The sequence below is a fragment of the Cervus elaphus genome, chromosome 9, assembly GCF_910594005.1.
Source record: "Cervus elaphus chromosome 9, mCerEla1.1, whole genome shotgun sequence".
In the NCBI taxonomy this organism is placed as follows: Eukaryota; Metazoa; Chordata; class Mammalia; order Artiodactyla; family Cervidae; genus Cervus; species Cervus elaphus.
In genome coordinates, this window is record NC_057823.1 from 69870489 (window position 1) to 69887443 (window position 16955).

At 42.7% G+C, this 16955-nt stretch overlaps 1 protein-coding gene across 3 annotated transcripts in view; it reads left to right on the forward strand.

Moving 5' to 3' along the window:
- CYFIP2 (cytoplasmic FMR1 interacting protein 2) overlaps positions 1–11218 on the forward strand; it is a 132178-nt gene extending 120960 nt beyond the window's left edge. For all 3 annotated transcript variants that reach the window (XM_043913407.1, XM_043913406.1, XM_043913408.1), the window contains 3 exons: positions 3459–3697; positions 5438–5585; positions 8016–11218. In XM_043913407.1, the coding sequence (XP_043769342.1) occupies positions 3459–3697; positions 5438–5585; positions 8016–8183 (555 nt within the window). In that variant the 3' untranslated portion in view covers positions 8184–11218. The remainder of the gene's footprint in view (positions 1–3458; positions 3698–5437; positions 5586–8015) is intronic.
- The last annotated feature ends 5737 nt before the right edge of the window (positions 11219–16955 follow it).

The following is a 16955-nucleotide window of genomic DNA, read 5'->3' on the forward strand; positions in this document are numbered from 1 at the left end:
AGGGCTTCCCAGGTGGCACAGTGGTAAAGAATCCCCCTGCCTTTGCAGGAGACGCAAAAGACACAGATTCGATCCCTGGGTCAGGAAGATCCCCTGGGGAAGGAAAATAGCAACCCTTCCAGTATTCTTGCCTGGAGAATTCCATGGACAGAGGAGCTTGGCGAGCTACAGTCCATGGGGTCGCGAAGAGTTGGACACAACTGAGCAACTGAGCATGCATGCCATAAGAATATTTACTTATGATCTGTCTATAATGTTGAAAACTTGTGAACAATTTAAAATAACCAACAAGAGTAGGACTAGAAGGAAGCTCAAGAGGGAGGGGACATATGTATACCTATGGCTGATTCATGTTGATATATGGCACAAACCAACACAATATTGCAAAGCAATTATCCTCCAATTAAAAATAAATAAATTTAAATTTAAAAAAATTTTTTAAGAGTAGGACTAAATAAATGAAGTATATCAATGGCTATTTTATTTAGCCATTAAAAAACCATGTTACTGAAGATATTGAAGGAAATGGTGTTTTATAGTACTAATATCTTGAGAAAAAGACAATATAGATAGTATGATGCAAATTTTGTTAAAATAGATACCTATATATAATCAGATACATACACACAAATCATACATAAGTTATCTTAAGAAAGTTTGTCTCTGGGTGATGGGATTCATGGGAGGTTTTTTTTTTTTGTAATTTTTTTAATAACATTTTTACAGCTTTTTTTCACTTTCTTTTTCTTCACTTTCACTTTTTTTTCCACTTTTTTACTTTTATAGATCATAGGAGGACCCGTAAAGGTAAACTCTTTTCCAGGAAAGGGACAAAGCCCCTGACCATTTCAGTCAAGGCCCTTTGATTGGCTGTAGTTTGGGGTCACCAGAGTTCAAAGCCTGTCTGCAGATTTATTGGATTGGCCGAAAAAATCATTTGATTTTAAGTAAAAATAAAACACATTTTTCATTTTCACCAGGAACTGTTTTAATGACATAGTCGTTAACCAAAAGAACTTTTTGGCCAACCCAATATAAGCCCTGTTGCTAATTCTTTACATCCTCCCGCAATTGTCAGGCCCTGAGGACTGATTCAGATTAACTAAATGCACAGGAGATTATCTGGTAAACCAGAGCGCTCTCTGTTGGCTTCTGGAGGAGAATATCCATGACTCAAGAACAAATGTGGGTTCTTTCCTTACAGAGCATCTTTGCCGTACCAAGCGCTCTCTTTCTAAAGCGGGAGCCCTGCCAGGGTCTAGGCTCCACCGCAGAGCATTGCCTGGTGAGGGCAGAGTCAAGCATGGGGGTTGGGGTTTTTTAGAAGAGTTATTTCTGGATAACTGTGGCAGCTGTCTGCTCTGGAGTGTTCTTTCTCTGCCCCTGGAACCAAGATGAGTCACCGTGAATCAGGGTTCCCCCTCCCTCCTGTTTGAAACACAGGTTGTCAAATTCTTCTTCCCCAATTCACAGTTTTGTCTGAGACTTTTCAGTTTGTAGCTGTCAGGACAGCTACACTCCTGACCCACATTCCTAACAGGCTCCAGCACTGGTGTTTTCTGACTTATTTCCCTTCATGGATTAGTTTAATTGAGGCTGCCCTCATTCTCTGGGCTAGAGGGTGGGAGCTGTACTGGGAGTACTGAACTCTCTGGGGAGCTGATCCCAGGAGTGCCCTGGGGACCTCTCAGTCTCAGAAACCAGCGCTTTTTAGCTTTGTCCCTAGATCTGGAGATCTTATTTTGACCTTAGATGTTAATATCTATCATCTTTGCATTTGGTTTTGGGATCCCTACTCCCAGATATTTTTCCCTCCTACAGATGGTAATGTGTTTTGATGTGCTAGTCTAGCCTGCTGATTATTAGAGATGCAATAACTAGAAACCAAATGATCAGCCAGTTTAAATTCTTAGTAGAGATTGTTGACAGTGGTGAGAGGACTTCTAACTGGAGGAAATAATTCTGTAAAATCAGTGGTAAATTTTTAAAAGTAGCATATGCTCATTGTAGCACATTCAACTGTACGGAGTATTTGTGGTAAAAAGTGAATACCCCACCAAGCCCATCTGTTCTCACAACTGATGGTAATCCTAGAATGTTTTACACTTTCATACAACCCCCACACACAGAGCTCTGTGTGTCTGTGGGATTGTGTTATTGATGTCTTTTAATAGGATTCTAGTGTATGCCCTTTTCTGCAACTTGCTCTGTTCACTTAACCATTTAATCTGCATATCTAGACTGCTGCTGCTGCTAAGTCGCTTCAGTCATGTCCGACTCTGTGCAACCCCATAGGCGGCAGCCCACCAGGCTCCTCCATCCCTGGGATTCTCCAGGCAAGAACACTGGAGTGGGTTGCCATTTCCTTCTCCAGTGCGTGAAAGTGAAGTCGCTCAGTCGAGTCCGACTCGTAGCGACCCCATGGACTGCAGCCGACCAGCCTCCTCCATCCAGGGGATTCTCCAGGCAAGAGTACTGGAGTAGGGTGCCATTGCCTTCTCCCAGACTACTGGGATTCAAATCCCAGCTTTTCCACTCACTGACTGCCTCTCTGAACCTCAGATTCTTCTTCAATAAAATGGGGATAATAATGACATCTACTGCATGGGGTTTATGTGAGAAGTAAACAAAGTCAGTACTTAGCAAATGCATAGAACAGGGCCTGGTGTATTACACACACAGTGAGTGTTCACTAGTGGTAGCAATAGTTCAGTAGTAACAATAATACTAGCAGTTGTATCATCTAAGTCTTTTCAGAGGCTCCCTAGCATTCAGGTAGGTTGCTGTCGTTCAGTCACTCAGTCATGTCTGACTCTTTGTTCAGTTCAGTTCAGCCGCTCAGTCGTGTCTGACTCTTTGTGACCCCATGGACTGCAGCACACCAGGCTTCCCTGACCATCACCAACTCCCAGAGCTTGTTCAAACTCGTCCATCAAGTTGGTGATGCCATCCAACCATCTCATCCTCTGCCGTCCCCTTCTCCTCCTGCCTTCAGTCTTTCCCAGCATCAGGGTCTCTCCCAAGGAGTCAGTTTTTATCATCAGGTGGCCAAAGTATTGGAGTTCAGTTTCAGCATCAGTCCTTCCAATGAATATTCAGAATTGATTTCCTTTAGGATTGACGTTTGATCTCCTTGCAGTCCAAGGGACTCGCAAGAGTCTTCTCCAACACCACAGACCACCTTACCTGACTCTTTGTAGATCTACTTGTATCACATAGGTAGACTTAAACATTTTTAAACTATTCCTCTATCGATGGCTCCTAGATTTTACTTACCCAAAGACTTCCCTGCAGTTGAACTAAGGTTTATAAACTACCTTGCCTGCTTTGGGCAAGACATCAGTTCTGGTGAACAAATTACAGATACTGCCAGCTTCAGAGTTTGGGAATCTTGGGTGAGAGGTGGAAAATGGGGTCTGAGATGTGACGGGAAGGTCTGTGTACTCTCCTGTTCCCAGCAAATCGCCATCGCTCGGGAGGGTGACCTGCTGACCAAGGAGCGACTATGCTGTGGGCTGTCCATGTTCGAGGTCATCCTGACCCGCATCCGGAGCTACCTGCAGGACCCTGTCTGGCGGGGCCCACCGCCCACCAACGGAGTCATGCATGTGGACGAGTGCGTGGAATTCCACCGGCTCTGGAGTGCCATGCAGTTCGTCTACTGCATCCCCGTGGGAACCAACGAGTTCACAGCTGAGTGAGTAGCCCTGGGAAGATGGGGTCACCCCTCAACCTGTTCATCCTCCTAAGAGCCACCATACAGCCAGAGCTCAGTCAGAAAGGAGGGCAGGGGTGGGATGGTCCAACAGCAGTTTACTGAGCACATGCTTTATGTTGGTCAGAGTGCTAGGTGCTGAACGTAATCCAGTGCCAAGCAAAAGTAGAGATAGTTCCTGGTGTGGGGGATTCACAGAGCCTAGAGGAGATGAAAGTATAGACGTAAGGTGGATTGAATGAGGCCACTTGGCAGCAAGGACAGGAAGGACAACAGATTCCCAAGAGGAGACAAGAGGATTCAGTTAAGTCTGACTTTGTGACCCCATGGACTGTAGCACGCCAGGCTTCCCTCTCCTTCACCAACTCCCGGAGGCTGCTCAAACTCATGTCCATCAAGTCGGTGACACCATCCAACCATCTCATCCTCTGTCATCCCCTTCTCCTCCTGCCTTCATTCTTTCCCAGCATCAGGGTCTTTTCCAATGAGTCAGTTCTTTGCATCAGGTGGACAAAGTATTGGACAAGAGGATTATTGGAATTTAATTCACAGACTACAGCTGAGCTGGAACATTGCTCAGGATGCAGCTCTTAGAGGGGAAAAGGAGACCTCCCAGAAAAAGCTCCAGGTGGTTGGAGGCAGAGATGGGGTGTGTGCACATCAAGGCCTCGGACCTCTAAGGTCCTGTCTTCCCGAGACTGGAAGGTGGGCTGATGGAAGGGGCAGGAGGAAGCCCAGGTGAGGGCTCGGCATCAAGACCTCACTGCACACTGCCATCTCCCCCACAGAACCCCGGGGCTCATAGAACAGAGAAAGGCTCCACTGGCAGCAGCTGGGCCCCACCTTGGTCATGAGGCCTCTGCTCCTGAAAAACAGGGAGAGGGGGGCCTTGAGAGGGACCCAGTCCTGTCCTCAGAAAAGACAGAAGCAGAGCCCCATTCTCCCGTCACATGCCCAGCTACAGAGCAAGAGCAGAGTGTGAAGAGAGTGGACCAGGCCTGTCCCCCGGAGCCAGGAGCTCGGGAGGAAAGGCGCATGGGGCCACAGAGGTCCCCCTGGGGGAGTGGGAAGGGAAGGCTCTTTTTCAGAGAGGCTGCACTTTCAGCAACAGCAGTGGGGAAGCCCGGAACCTTTGCAGTGAGATTCGGCTGCTGATGAAGGATGAGAGATTCAGCCGAGAGATGCCCCACGGCCTCCCAAATCGCCTGCATTGCTATTGAGAGTTGTGGGTGTGAAGGCTTAGCTTTACCAGACCTGAGAGGACTGGCAACCCCCCACATCAGCAGCATCTGCTCATGGCCCACTATGCCCCCCACCCATCCCTGACTTCTCAGCCTACACTGGCCAGTTGGTCTGGTTCAAAATGGCCCTTCACCTCACAGGTTTCCTCTGATTGTTGTCCAGAGCCAAGACAGCATCTCTTCAGAATTCTGATTGGTTGAATAAATCTCAAAGGCTGGTTGGATTTTTTTTTTTCTTGCAAATTTGTCTTCTTCAAAGCTGATTTTTCTTACGTCAGTGGGGTGACAGACTGACACCTCTTTGTGGTTAGAAGGGCTTATGTTATAACCTCAGTCCTGGGAACAAGTGAATCCATACTCGCAACTTCTCTTGTACCCATTTTACAGATTAAGAGAATTGGCCCAGAGATGGTCCAAGATGAGGGGTCCTCCCCCCACCCTCCCCACCTCTCACTCCAGCTGCTTCCTCTCCCGCTCCCAGGCAGTGTTTCGGAGACGGCTTGAATTGGGCTGGCTGCTCCATCATCGTCCTGCTGGGCCAGCAGCGTCGCTTCGACCTGTTTGACTTCTGTTACCATCTGCTCAAAGTACAGAGGCAGGACGGGAAAGATGAAATCATTAAGAATGTGGTAAGCAGCTCGTGGCTGGGGCCTGGGAGAGGGGGCCAGGCCTGACAAGCAGGCTTTCATCTGCCAAGGAGGGTGAGCTCCTTGTGGAGGCCAACTCCCCACACCGCAGGTAGGTGCGGGGACACTCAGCAGCTGGCAACCTTCTCGTTGGAAGCCATGAGTCACTCACTTGTGAGCCACCAGGATGAATCAGGTCACCCTGCAGGGCAGGGCCAGCCTCCAGAGCTGAAACACACCTTCCCTGTGCCAGTCAGAGTCTGCTCATGTGCTTCATCATCTGCACAGACACTGTTGTGCAGACATGGGGATGGGATGAGTGCTGTGGTGGGGTAAGCAGGGCTGCTTGGGAGCATGAGGAAGGGCCAGCTAAACCAGGCTGAGGGGCTGGGGAGGGGCCTCAGAAGGCTCCCCATAGAGGCGATGCTTGGGCAAAGCCTGAATGACCAGCAGCAAAGAGGCAGGCAGGAAACAGGGTGCAGACTGGGGGAGATGTTCTAGACAAAGGGGCCGGCTAGAGTAAAGGCACAGAGGTGTGAAGACGGATGGCTGGAACAAAGGCTGGGTCTCCAGGACCAGCCAAGAGGGAAAAAAGGCAGGCGCCATTTCATAAAGGTGACAGTTTTCATTGAAGTAGAATATATGTAACCTAAGATTTTTCTATTTTAACTGTTTTTAAGTGTTCAGTTCAGTAGAGTTTAATCATTTTGAACTGTTTACTGCATTAAATACACTCACTTTGTGCAACTATCCCCCTATTTTCTTTTTTCTTTCTGTTATTTAATTGCAGGAGTTCTTTCTGGATATTAATCCCTGATCACATACATGATTTGAAAAGTGTTTTCTTTCATTCTTTGAGTCGCCTCTTCAGTCTGTTGATAGTGTCCTTTGATGCATTTTTAATTTTGATGGATTCCAATTTATTATTTATTACACTCCATCTCCAGAACTTTTTGTCTTCCCCAAATGAAACTCTGTGCTTGGTTAACACTAATTGGTCATTCTCCCTCCCTCCAACCTCTGGTAACCCTTCACTTTCTCTCTCTATGAATTTGACTGCTCTAGGTACTTCACATAAGTGGAATTCTTGAACTCAGCATAATGTGTTCAAGGTGTACCGTGTTGTATTAATAGCATGTGTCAGAATCATCTTCCTTTAAATTGTATTCCATTGTATGTGTACATGGCATTTTGTTTATCCATTGGTCAGTTGATGGACACTTGAGTTGCTCTCACGTTTTGGCTGTTGTGAATAATGCTGCTGTGTCATGAGTGTCCAGATAACTGTTCCAGACCTTACTTTCATTGCTTTGTGGTATATACCTAACACTGGAATTGATGGATCATGTGGTAATTCTGTCGTTAATTTTTGAGGACCACCATACTGTTTTCCACAGGGACAGCATCATTTTACTTTCCCACCAGCAATGCATAAGAGTCCTAGTTTCTTAATATCCTCTCAGCACTTGTTATTTTCTGTATATTTTTGGAACTAGCCACCTCAATGTGTATGAAGTGGTATCTCATTGTGGTTTTGATTCATGTTTCCTTAACGATTAGTGATATTACCATCTTTTTGTGTGCTTATTGGCTCTTTGTTTATCCTTCTTTGGAGAAATGTCTGCTCAAATATTTTGCTCACTTTTTAATTGGGCTGGTTGGTTTTTTGTTTGTTGGTTGGTTGGTTTGCTGTTATTTAATTGCACGAGTCCTTTCCATATTCTGGATATTAATCTCTAATCATATACAAGATTTGAAAATGTTCTCTTTCATTCTTTGAGTCACCTTTTCACTGTTAATAGTATCCTTTGATGCAAATGCTTTTTTAATTTTGATGAATTCCAATTTATTATTTATTATCTGTGCTTTGGTGCCATATTCCAATAAGTCGTTGCCAGACTCAGTGTTATAAAGCTTTTCGTCTATGTTTTCTTCTAAAGGTTTTATAGTTTTTGCTCTTATGTTTAGGTCTTTAATCTATTTTGAGCTTATGTTTTGTGTATGGTGTAAATTAAGAATTCAACTTCTTTCTTCTGTGTGCCAGTCTTCCAGCACCATTTGTTGAAAAGACCATTCTTTCTCCATTGAATGTTGCGGGCATCCTTATCAGGAATCATTTGACCGTATGTGAAAGTTTATTTCTGGGTTGTCTAATCCATTGGCCCATATGTCTGTCTTCATGTTAGCACCACACTGTTTTAATTACTGCAGCTTTGTGGTAAGTGTTGAAACTCATGTAAAGGGTTTTATGGTCAAGTTCACACTTCATTATCAAGCTCTGGGCTCCCATAGGAGGCCTTTAAGCAAGAGAGTGGCATTACCATAGAAGCATCAGGACTCTGGAACCCACCCTCAACTATATTCTTCCCTTGCTCTCGATCTCTCTACCCCACTCCTCCCACTTCTAACCTACATGCCCCTGTCCTTCTCCAGCCCCTGAAGAAGATGGCAGACAGGATCAGGAAATACCAGATCTTGAACAATGAGGTTTTTGCCATCCTGAACAAGTACATGAAGTCTGTGGAGACAGACAGTTCCACCGTGGAGCATGTGCGCTGCTTCCAGCCACCCATCCACCAGTCTCTGGCCACCACCTGCTAGGCGGGAGGTCCTGCAAACCTCTAACTGGAGGAGAAGAAGCAGGAGAGAGAAAGCCACGGCCAGCCTGCAACAGGGTCCGACTGGACAATGTGTGAGATGGACCTGGAAGCACACAAGAACCTCCCCAAACACATCTGCACCTCCCGAGGGCTGGGCCTCTGCATGCTCTCCCATGACATCTCCATGGTGGTTTTTCCATAGTGTAAATGAAAAAAAAAAGAAGAAAAGAAACAGGGCAGTACTTGCTTTCTTCTCTTTTTCCCCTCAGCTGTGTTAAGAGCCCTAGTTTCACCCTTTCTCCATCTCATGGTCCCCACATCCGTGGTTGCTACCCAACACCTCCTCCCCTGATGGTGACCTCCTGCGCAGTGCCCACACGCAACCTCAGGACTGAAGTCTTAGAGACGGAGAAAAGAGTGTGGCCATTCCCCAAGATGTCAGCCTGGCTTGATGGGCATGCTTCCACTTCCAAGCATCTTCACCTCCTCTGGCTCCCTTCCCCCACTTCCCACGGTGTCATCTTGTCCTGCTCCAGATGCCAGGGATTCAACCACCAAGTGTACTCCTGGACCGGGCACTGAGAGCCGTGGTGAATGGGAGACGAGGTCTCTGGTATCAGTACCATGGCAGATGGTGTTGAGATGTTGCCTTTGGCCTTCTGTGGACTCTTAAAACCACATTCTGACTCCCCTCTCAGGGCACTCCTAGGGAGAACTCAGAAATGCGTTCACAGCTGGAATGAGTGAGTGGAATTGGGGTAGGAAGATGGTCAGGCCTGCTGTGTAGAAGCAGTATATATGAACACAGCCAGGAATTCCATAGTCCAAAACAGAAAGCTGTTAGAACACTTCATCAGGTTGATGGTGAGAGACTCCTTTATTCATTGAACAAATACTTAGCACCAAATCACAGAGAGAGTGAACACTGGACTACTGGCCAGACATGCACTGCCCACAGCATTAGCCAGCAACCAAATTAGGGGCCACTTCTTGGCACAGAATCTCTCATCAAGAAAAACCCTCACAAGAAAGAAAATATTAAAGGGTTATTTTAACAGAATCCAGAAACACGTTGGGGTCAAGGAGGTAAGGAGTGTAAATAATACTTATCAATGAGCTTTTAATACCAACCGACCCAGGGATCAAACCCACGTCTCTTGCATCTCCTGCACTGGCAGGCAGATTCTTTACCACTAGCACCACCTGGGAAGCCCCTTTAATACTAAAATACACCCAAAGAAGAACCCTGTTCTAGTGAATCGGGACTTTTATTGTCCAAGAGGCTGAAAGATTCTGGAGACATTTGACCTTTGGCTTCTATTCTTTGATGTTCCTTAACTTAGATTCTGAGATATGGGTCATATCTCACAGGGACATTGTTGTTATTCAGTTGCTCAGTTGTGTCCGACTATTTGCGACCCCATGGACTGCAGCACACTGGGCTTCCCTGTTCTTCATCATCTCCCAGAGTTTGCTCAAACTCATGTCCATTGAGTCAGCAATGCCATCCAACCATGCCTACTTCCATTTCCCAGAATGAATCAAAATTCCTTGCAGAATCTCTTGCTGAGCATGGGGAAGCTGTTTAGAAGGACAGAAGCCTTTGGGAAATGAATGTCTCCTTACAGAACACGTTATCATCAAAGGGAACCTGTGAGTCTGAGCTTGTAAGAACATATAAAATGAGACAATTTGGTATTTCTTCCCTTGCCCAGGAAGGCAAAGAGAGAAAACAAACCGATAATGATCACCTTACTCAGGGCAGATGAATGGAAATTGTTCCCATTAACCAGATGGCCCATTTCATCCCCAGGCAAGAGCAAAGAAGTGTCCATAGCAAGAGGTTTGTGTCACCCACTCATGCTTACCAGGGAGGACAGAGGTGGGGCTTGCCAAGTGTGGTGCAAAGGCCACCTCCATCAGGACTTCTGAGATTAGCACATTTGATGCAGATTCCTGGGCCTACCTCAAACCCACCAATCCTGCATCTCTGGGAGCAGAATTGAGAAATCTGCACTTGCCACAAGCTGAATTGTTCTGTTACACATCAGAGTCTGAGGACCACTGCTGTAGAGGCCCCCTTCACTGCTAACCTTGGGCTTTGAGCTCCCTCTGAGGCATGAAAGAAAATAATTGTAGGGAAGGAAAGTGAGTCAGGGTACAAGTTGTCAGATCCTCCTGTTTGGAGCTGCCACTTCCCATTCTCATAGGAATAGTATTTCTCTCTCTCTCTCTCTCTCTCTTTTTTTTTTTTTTTTTCCTTCTTGAAGATTATACATGTGTCCCAAAGGCAAAAGTGAGGGGTTACACCACATGGGGGAACTACATGGTAAAACTCACCTTCAAAACCCGCATAAAATTTCTAAGGTCCAGAGTCTTCTGAGTCTTCAGTCCTGTCTGGGTACAGTAGCTGGCTTGCTTTCTCAGCTACTTGACTGTCTATTAAGTCCTGGAGATCATTCTAAATCCTTGACTATTGCCTTGTGGAGATTTGGATCACCCTTTTGATGAGATTGCTATTTCAACAGCCTGCCCCTCCCATCCTATCATAGCCCTGACTTTGACCTTTTGGGTAGAATCCCATTGTCCTCAAGAGATTTTATCTCAGTAAATTGAGGTCTTCACCTTTAGGAGAGATGTTTCATTTCCCTGGCTCACCAGCAGCATTGATTTACAAATACAGAACGGGTTTAATATTCTTTCCTTACTGGTGTTACTGCCCCTCTTTTGATTTTTTGTGTATCTAAGAACCAAGAAAAATAAAATCTTAGGTTTTAAAAGGTTTAAAAAAATTCTGTTTCAGAAACTGTCAAATGTACCATATTTGTATTAAGAGTTGTCGGGGATTTTTGTACAATGAATTTACATTTATTTATGGTGACTTATATTTACGCTTGTGATCAAATAATGATGTTAAATTCTTAAATCATATTTGCTATGCAGCTGAAGATGATATTTTGCTTTGTATTTTGGGGTACCTGTGTTGAGTTGATAAACATTTCCATCTCCATTAAAACTGCTTCCAAACTCGTGAAATGAGTGTCTTGTCTTGATTCTGGTTCATATTCTAGTCCTAGTTAATCTGTGGAAGACCATGGGAAAACTGGTGACTAAGGAGACAAACTGAAAGAGAATGGAGGAACATAAAGAATATAAAGATGCTGCACCCTGAACTAATGGCTTGTTTTGCTTTCTTATTGGGGGAATTATATCTTTGTAAACACTCTGGGCTTGATATTGGAGATAGTTCCTGAGCCTTGGGCTTTCTTCGTCTGACAGTATAATTCTACAGCCTAGATTCCTAGTGCTGTTTTTTATTTGTTTGTTGTTTCTGTTTGTTTGGGGTTTGGGGTAGGTTTTATTTTCTTAATTGGAGTGTGGTTGATTTACAGTGTTGTGTTAGTTTCAGGTAAAGTGATTCAGTTATATATATAGCTACTCTTATTCAGGATCTTTTCCATTATAGATTTTAAGATATTGAATATAATTCCCTGTGCTATACACCTAGGCCTTTGTTATTTTTAAGTTTTATATATATATTAGTAATAGTGTGTATCTGTTAATCCCAAACTCCTAATTTATCCCTCCCTACCTTTCCTTTTTGATAACCGTAAGTTTGCTTTCTGTGTCTGTAAGTCTATTTTTGTTTTGTAAATAAGTTCATTTGTATCATTTTTTAGATTTCACTTATAAGTGATATCATATGATAGTTTGTCTCACTTCACTTAGTATGATAATAACTTGGTCCATCCTTGTTGCTGCATTATTGCATCCATATTGCATTATTTTGTTTGCATCCAATATTGCATCCATATTGCATTATTTTGTTCTTTTAATGGTTGAGTAATATTCCATTGTGGAATATTATGTATATATACATATACACGCACACACACCTTTCATGTTAATGGACATTTACATTGCTTTCATGTCTTGCTATTATAGGTAGTGCTGTTATGAACCTTGGGTGCCTGTATCTTTTTGAATTAGAATTTTTGTCTTTTCTGGATATGTGCCCAGGAGTGGATTGGTGGATCATATGGTAAGCATATTTTTAGTTTAAGTAAGCTGCATATTGTTTTTCATAGTGGCTGCAACAATTTATGTTCCTACCAAAAGTGTAAGAGGGTTTCTTTTCACATCCTTGCTGACATGTAGTTTGTGTTCTTTTTGTTGACAACCATCCTGGCAAGTGTGAGGTGATATCCCATTGTAGGTTTGATTTGCATTTCCCTGACTATTGTCAATAGTGAGCATCTTTTCATGTGCCTGTTGGCCATCTGTGTGTCCTCTCTGAGAAAATGTCTGTATAGTTCTTCTGCCCATTTTTTCAGTCAGGTAATTTATTTTGTTGATGTAGAATCATAAGAACTGTTTATATACATTGAATGTTAACCCCTTGTTAGTTATATGATTTGCAAATATCTTCTTCCATGCAGTAGGTTGTCTTTTCATTTTGTCAATAGTTTTCTTTGCTGTGCAAAAGCTTCTAAATTTAACTAGGTCTCATTTGTTTACTTTTGCTTTAGGAAAGGAATCCAAAAAAAATATTGCTCTGATTTATGTCAAAGAGTGTTCTGCCTATGTTTTCCTCTAGCCGTTTTATCAATCTTACATTTAGGTCTTTAGTGCATTTTGAGTTTGTTTGTATATATTGTTAGAGAATGTTCTAGGTTTACTGTTTTACCTGTAGCTGTCCAGTTTTTCCAACACTACTTATTGAAGAGATTGTCTTTTTCTCCATTATATATTCTTTCCTCCTTTATTATAAAAGAATTTACCATGAGTACATGGGTTTATGTCTGGGCTTTCTATCCTATCTCATATATATCATTTATCAATACATCCCTAGTTCTAAGAGGAAGCATGAAACTAACATGTAATAAGGCCTGATGTGTGTGGGCATCATGCTAAATTCCATTCATCCATTCCTTTGAATCAACCACAGTCACTGTGCTAAATTCCACTTTTGACAGAGAGACTATGCAGTGTGTTTATTTTCACATGGTTACTCAGTGACAGCTAGAATTTGAACCCTGTTCTAAAGGCTCGGCTTTTGCTGTTACACTATACTAAATCAATCATTCAGGCTGGACCTCAAAACTGGACTTAGGAGTTTGATTACTGGACTTCGGGGGGCTTTGGATAAGTAAGATGGAGTAAAACCAGCTATAAGGAGGGGCCCAGCATAGTGGCAGGGAAGTTCTCAGGCTTAAGGCACCTGGGGACTTCTTGCACTCATCAGAAAGGCTGGCACTAGAAGATCACTAGAAGGGTGTGTTTAAGACCAACACTGGTACTGGGAGCATCACAGCTCCCAGATTTACACAGTGTTACACAGCACCAGATTTCCTAAAGACCAACCACTAAGGTGAGTCCTAGGGAATTCATTAGTGACCCCCCTCATTGCTGCAGTCTGGGCTACCCTTGAATTTCTCGGGGCCTCAGGTTGCTTATCTTCAGGGTTGACAAAATAACCCGAGGTTCCTTCCAGCTCTGCTATCCCCATACTAGCTCATTTCCTACTGGTGTACTTTGAGGGGTCTGACTACTTCACAGACTCAAAATCTTTCTCAACCATGTGATATCACTTCCAGTTCTCATCATTAGGGCTGGTGTATTTGATCTAGTGTCATTGGAGCACTGTTAGTCTGGAGAGATGTGCAGTGAAAAGAAAATTCCATGGTCAAATAAATTTGGGGAATGTGTCATGCTCTCTTCCCTCTTGAAGATGGGCAGTGATTGGAGGAGTCTGGTAGAACATAATTAGCCTGGATTAACACCACGTCTCCCAGATGGCTGTTACTTTAGACACTCCTTTCTCTGCAACACTAATGATTCTCTCATGGAACATTCTTTTAAAACCATTGGGCTCAGGATGTGGAAATCCATGTTAAGATAGTTTTCTAAATTCCCGCTAGAGAAGGACCACTTTCACATCGGCAATCGTGACACTTGGGCATGGGATCCAAGTGGGAAGGGAAGCAGGGACTTGACAAGGTATTGAAGGAATTCAGGTGGAAAAGGGAAGCATTTTCATGATGGAAGAACATAGGGTTGTTCAGTTGCTCAGCCGTGTCCAACTCTGCGACCCCATGGACTGCTGCACGCCAGGCTTCCCTGTCCTGCATGTCTCCTGGAACTTGCTCAAACTCATGTCCATTGAGCCGGTGATGCCATCCAACTATCTCATCGTCTGTCATCCCCTTCGCCTCCTGCCTTCAATCTTTCCCAGCATTAGGGTCTTTTCTAATAAGTCAGCTCTTTGCATTGGGTGACCAAAGTATTGGAGCTTCAGCTTCAGCATCGGTCCTTCCAATGAATATTTAGGAGCGATTTCCTTTAGGGTTGACTGGTTGGATCTCCTTGCAGTCCACGGGACTCTCAAGAGTCTTCTCCAACACCACAGTTCAAAAGCATCAATTCTTCGGTGCTCAGCCTTCTTACGAAAGGCAAGGGAGAAAAGGAAAGATATACCCATCTGAATGCAGAGTTCCAAAGAATAGCAAGGAGTGATAAGAAAGCCTTCCTAAGTGAACAATGCAAAGAAATAGAGTAAAACAATAGAATGGACGAGACTAGAGACCTCTTCAAGAAAATTAGAGATACCGAGGGAACATTTTATGCAAAGATAGGCACAATAAAGGACAGAATATAGCATAGCTAAGTGTATTCACATAGCAAGTGAATACAGATTTATGCAGGATTGCCATGACAAAATACCACACACCAGGTGGCTGAAACAATAGAAAAATGTATTTTCTTACAATTCTGAAGGCTAGAAGTCCAAGATCACAGTGTCAGCAGGGTTGGTTTCTTCTAATCTCTCTCTCTCTGATTTACAGATGCCTGTCTTCTCCCTGTGTCTTCACATGGTCTTTCCTCTGGGTCTCTATCATAGTCTCCTAAGGACACCAGTCACATTGGATTAGGGCCCATTGGTTATGACCTCATTTTACCTTAATTACCTCAATAGAAGCTCTGTTTCCTCTAGAATCCCATTCTGAAGTACTGAGGGCTAGGGCTTCAACACAGGAATGGAGTGAAATTCCTATCAGTTGAGGAACTCAGCCCATAACACTGAAGAAGAGAAGAATAAATCTGGGAAAGGTGCTGATTCTGGGGCCCTGGACTGTTTGAGGCTGGCATGCACTGCTTTGAGAAATACTTCTTGAACACTCACTATTTTCAAGCCTTCAAACAGAGGTATGTGTGTAAGAGAAAAGAGGGCTAGCCTATGCTAATGGCATTTTTAGCTGAAAATCCCTGAGTAATTTTTGTGCCATGGACAGCACATAGTTTGAATTTATTACTAGGAAACATGGCTATAAGTGTACCTTTAATGTATAAAGATTATGTACAATATTTTATAGAGCTGTTAAAAAATAAAACATTTGGTGAAACATACCAGATTTCTTATTAAAACCTATTTCACACACTCAATGGAATTGGTGACAAAATTCTGTTAAAGTAGTTAGACTTCGTTTAGATAAGGTAAAAGAAACACTGGAAGAGTTTCATCAAATCACAGAAGATCCTAATAGAATGAGCTGTCTTGGGGGGAAGTAAAATTAACTTTGAATTTGTAGTCACTTACACTCACTATGAACTATTGCTTGCTCTTATTATCACAAAAAGTCAAAGGTATCTAAATTTGTCTAAGAGGATCAAAGTATATCTTTATAAATTTTAGAGAAATGGCCTTCCAATTAAATATAAAGACATGCAAACAATGAACTAAGTATTTTGCATGACTGAGAAGACTCACATATGAATAATCCCAAACTGACTTGTTTACAAACTATTTTTCAGCCATTATAGGTCAAAGTATAGTCTCTTTTCTTTAGCTTAAAAAAAAATTATGAATTAGTGTTTATATTTATTTTTATGAGTTAGAATCGCAAAAAAACAAACTTGATGTGAAACATATCTTCATTATTTTCTGTACCTATTGTCTCTTTCAGTATCATTTACTATTTTAAAACATTCTTCCAATTTTATTGAGATATAATTGACATACAGCAGTGTATAAGTTTAAGCTAAACAGCATAATGATTTGATTTACATAGATCATGAAATGTTAACATCATTTGTGAAATGTTAACATCATGATATACTCACAAATTTAGTGAACATCAATCACCATATATATATACACACATACATATATGTATATATATATATAAAATAAGATGAATAGAAAAAATTTTCTTGGTGGTGAGGGTTCTTAGGATTTACTACCAGTAACTTTTGTATGTAACTTACAACAGTTTTAGTTAAACTTCATGTTGTACATTTCATGCCTAATACTTACTTATCTTTTAACAAAGTTATACCTTTTGACCTGCTTCTTGCTGTTCCCTCTCACTGCAAATGTATTCCATGAATGTGTTTGTTTTTGAAGTATAGTTGAACTGCAACATTATGTTTGTTCTTGGTATACAACATGTCCTTTTTGCTGTTATTTAGTTGCTAAATTGTGTCTGATTCTTTTGCAACCTCATGGACTGTAGCCTACCAGGCTCCTCTGTCTATGAGAGTTCCCAGTCAAGAAAACTGGAGTGGATTGCCATTTCCTCCTCCACAAAGTATAGTCTTAATTGAGGGAAGTCAGAACAGATTGAGCCACATATTGTGTTTAGGGAGGTTTCCTCATAATATTCCAGGATTGAAAGATTTAAAAGAACAATTCAAAAAATACTGTAGGCTCTAGATACTGCTTTATAAGACAATGAGAACTGTAATGTAAGGGATATTTATGTAATAAATTTAT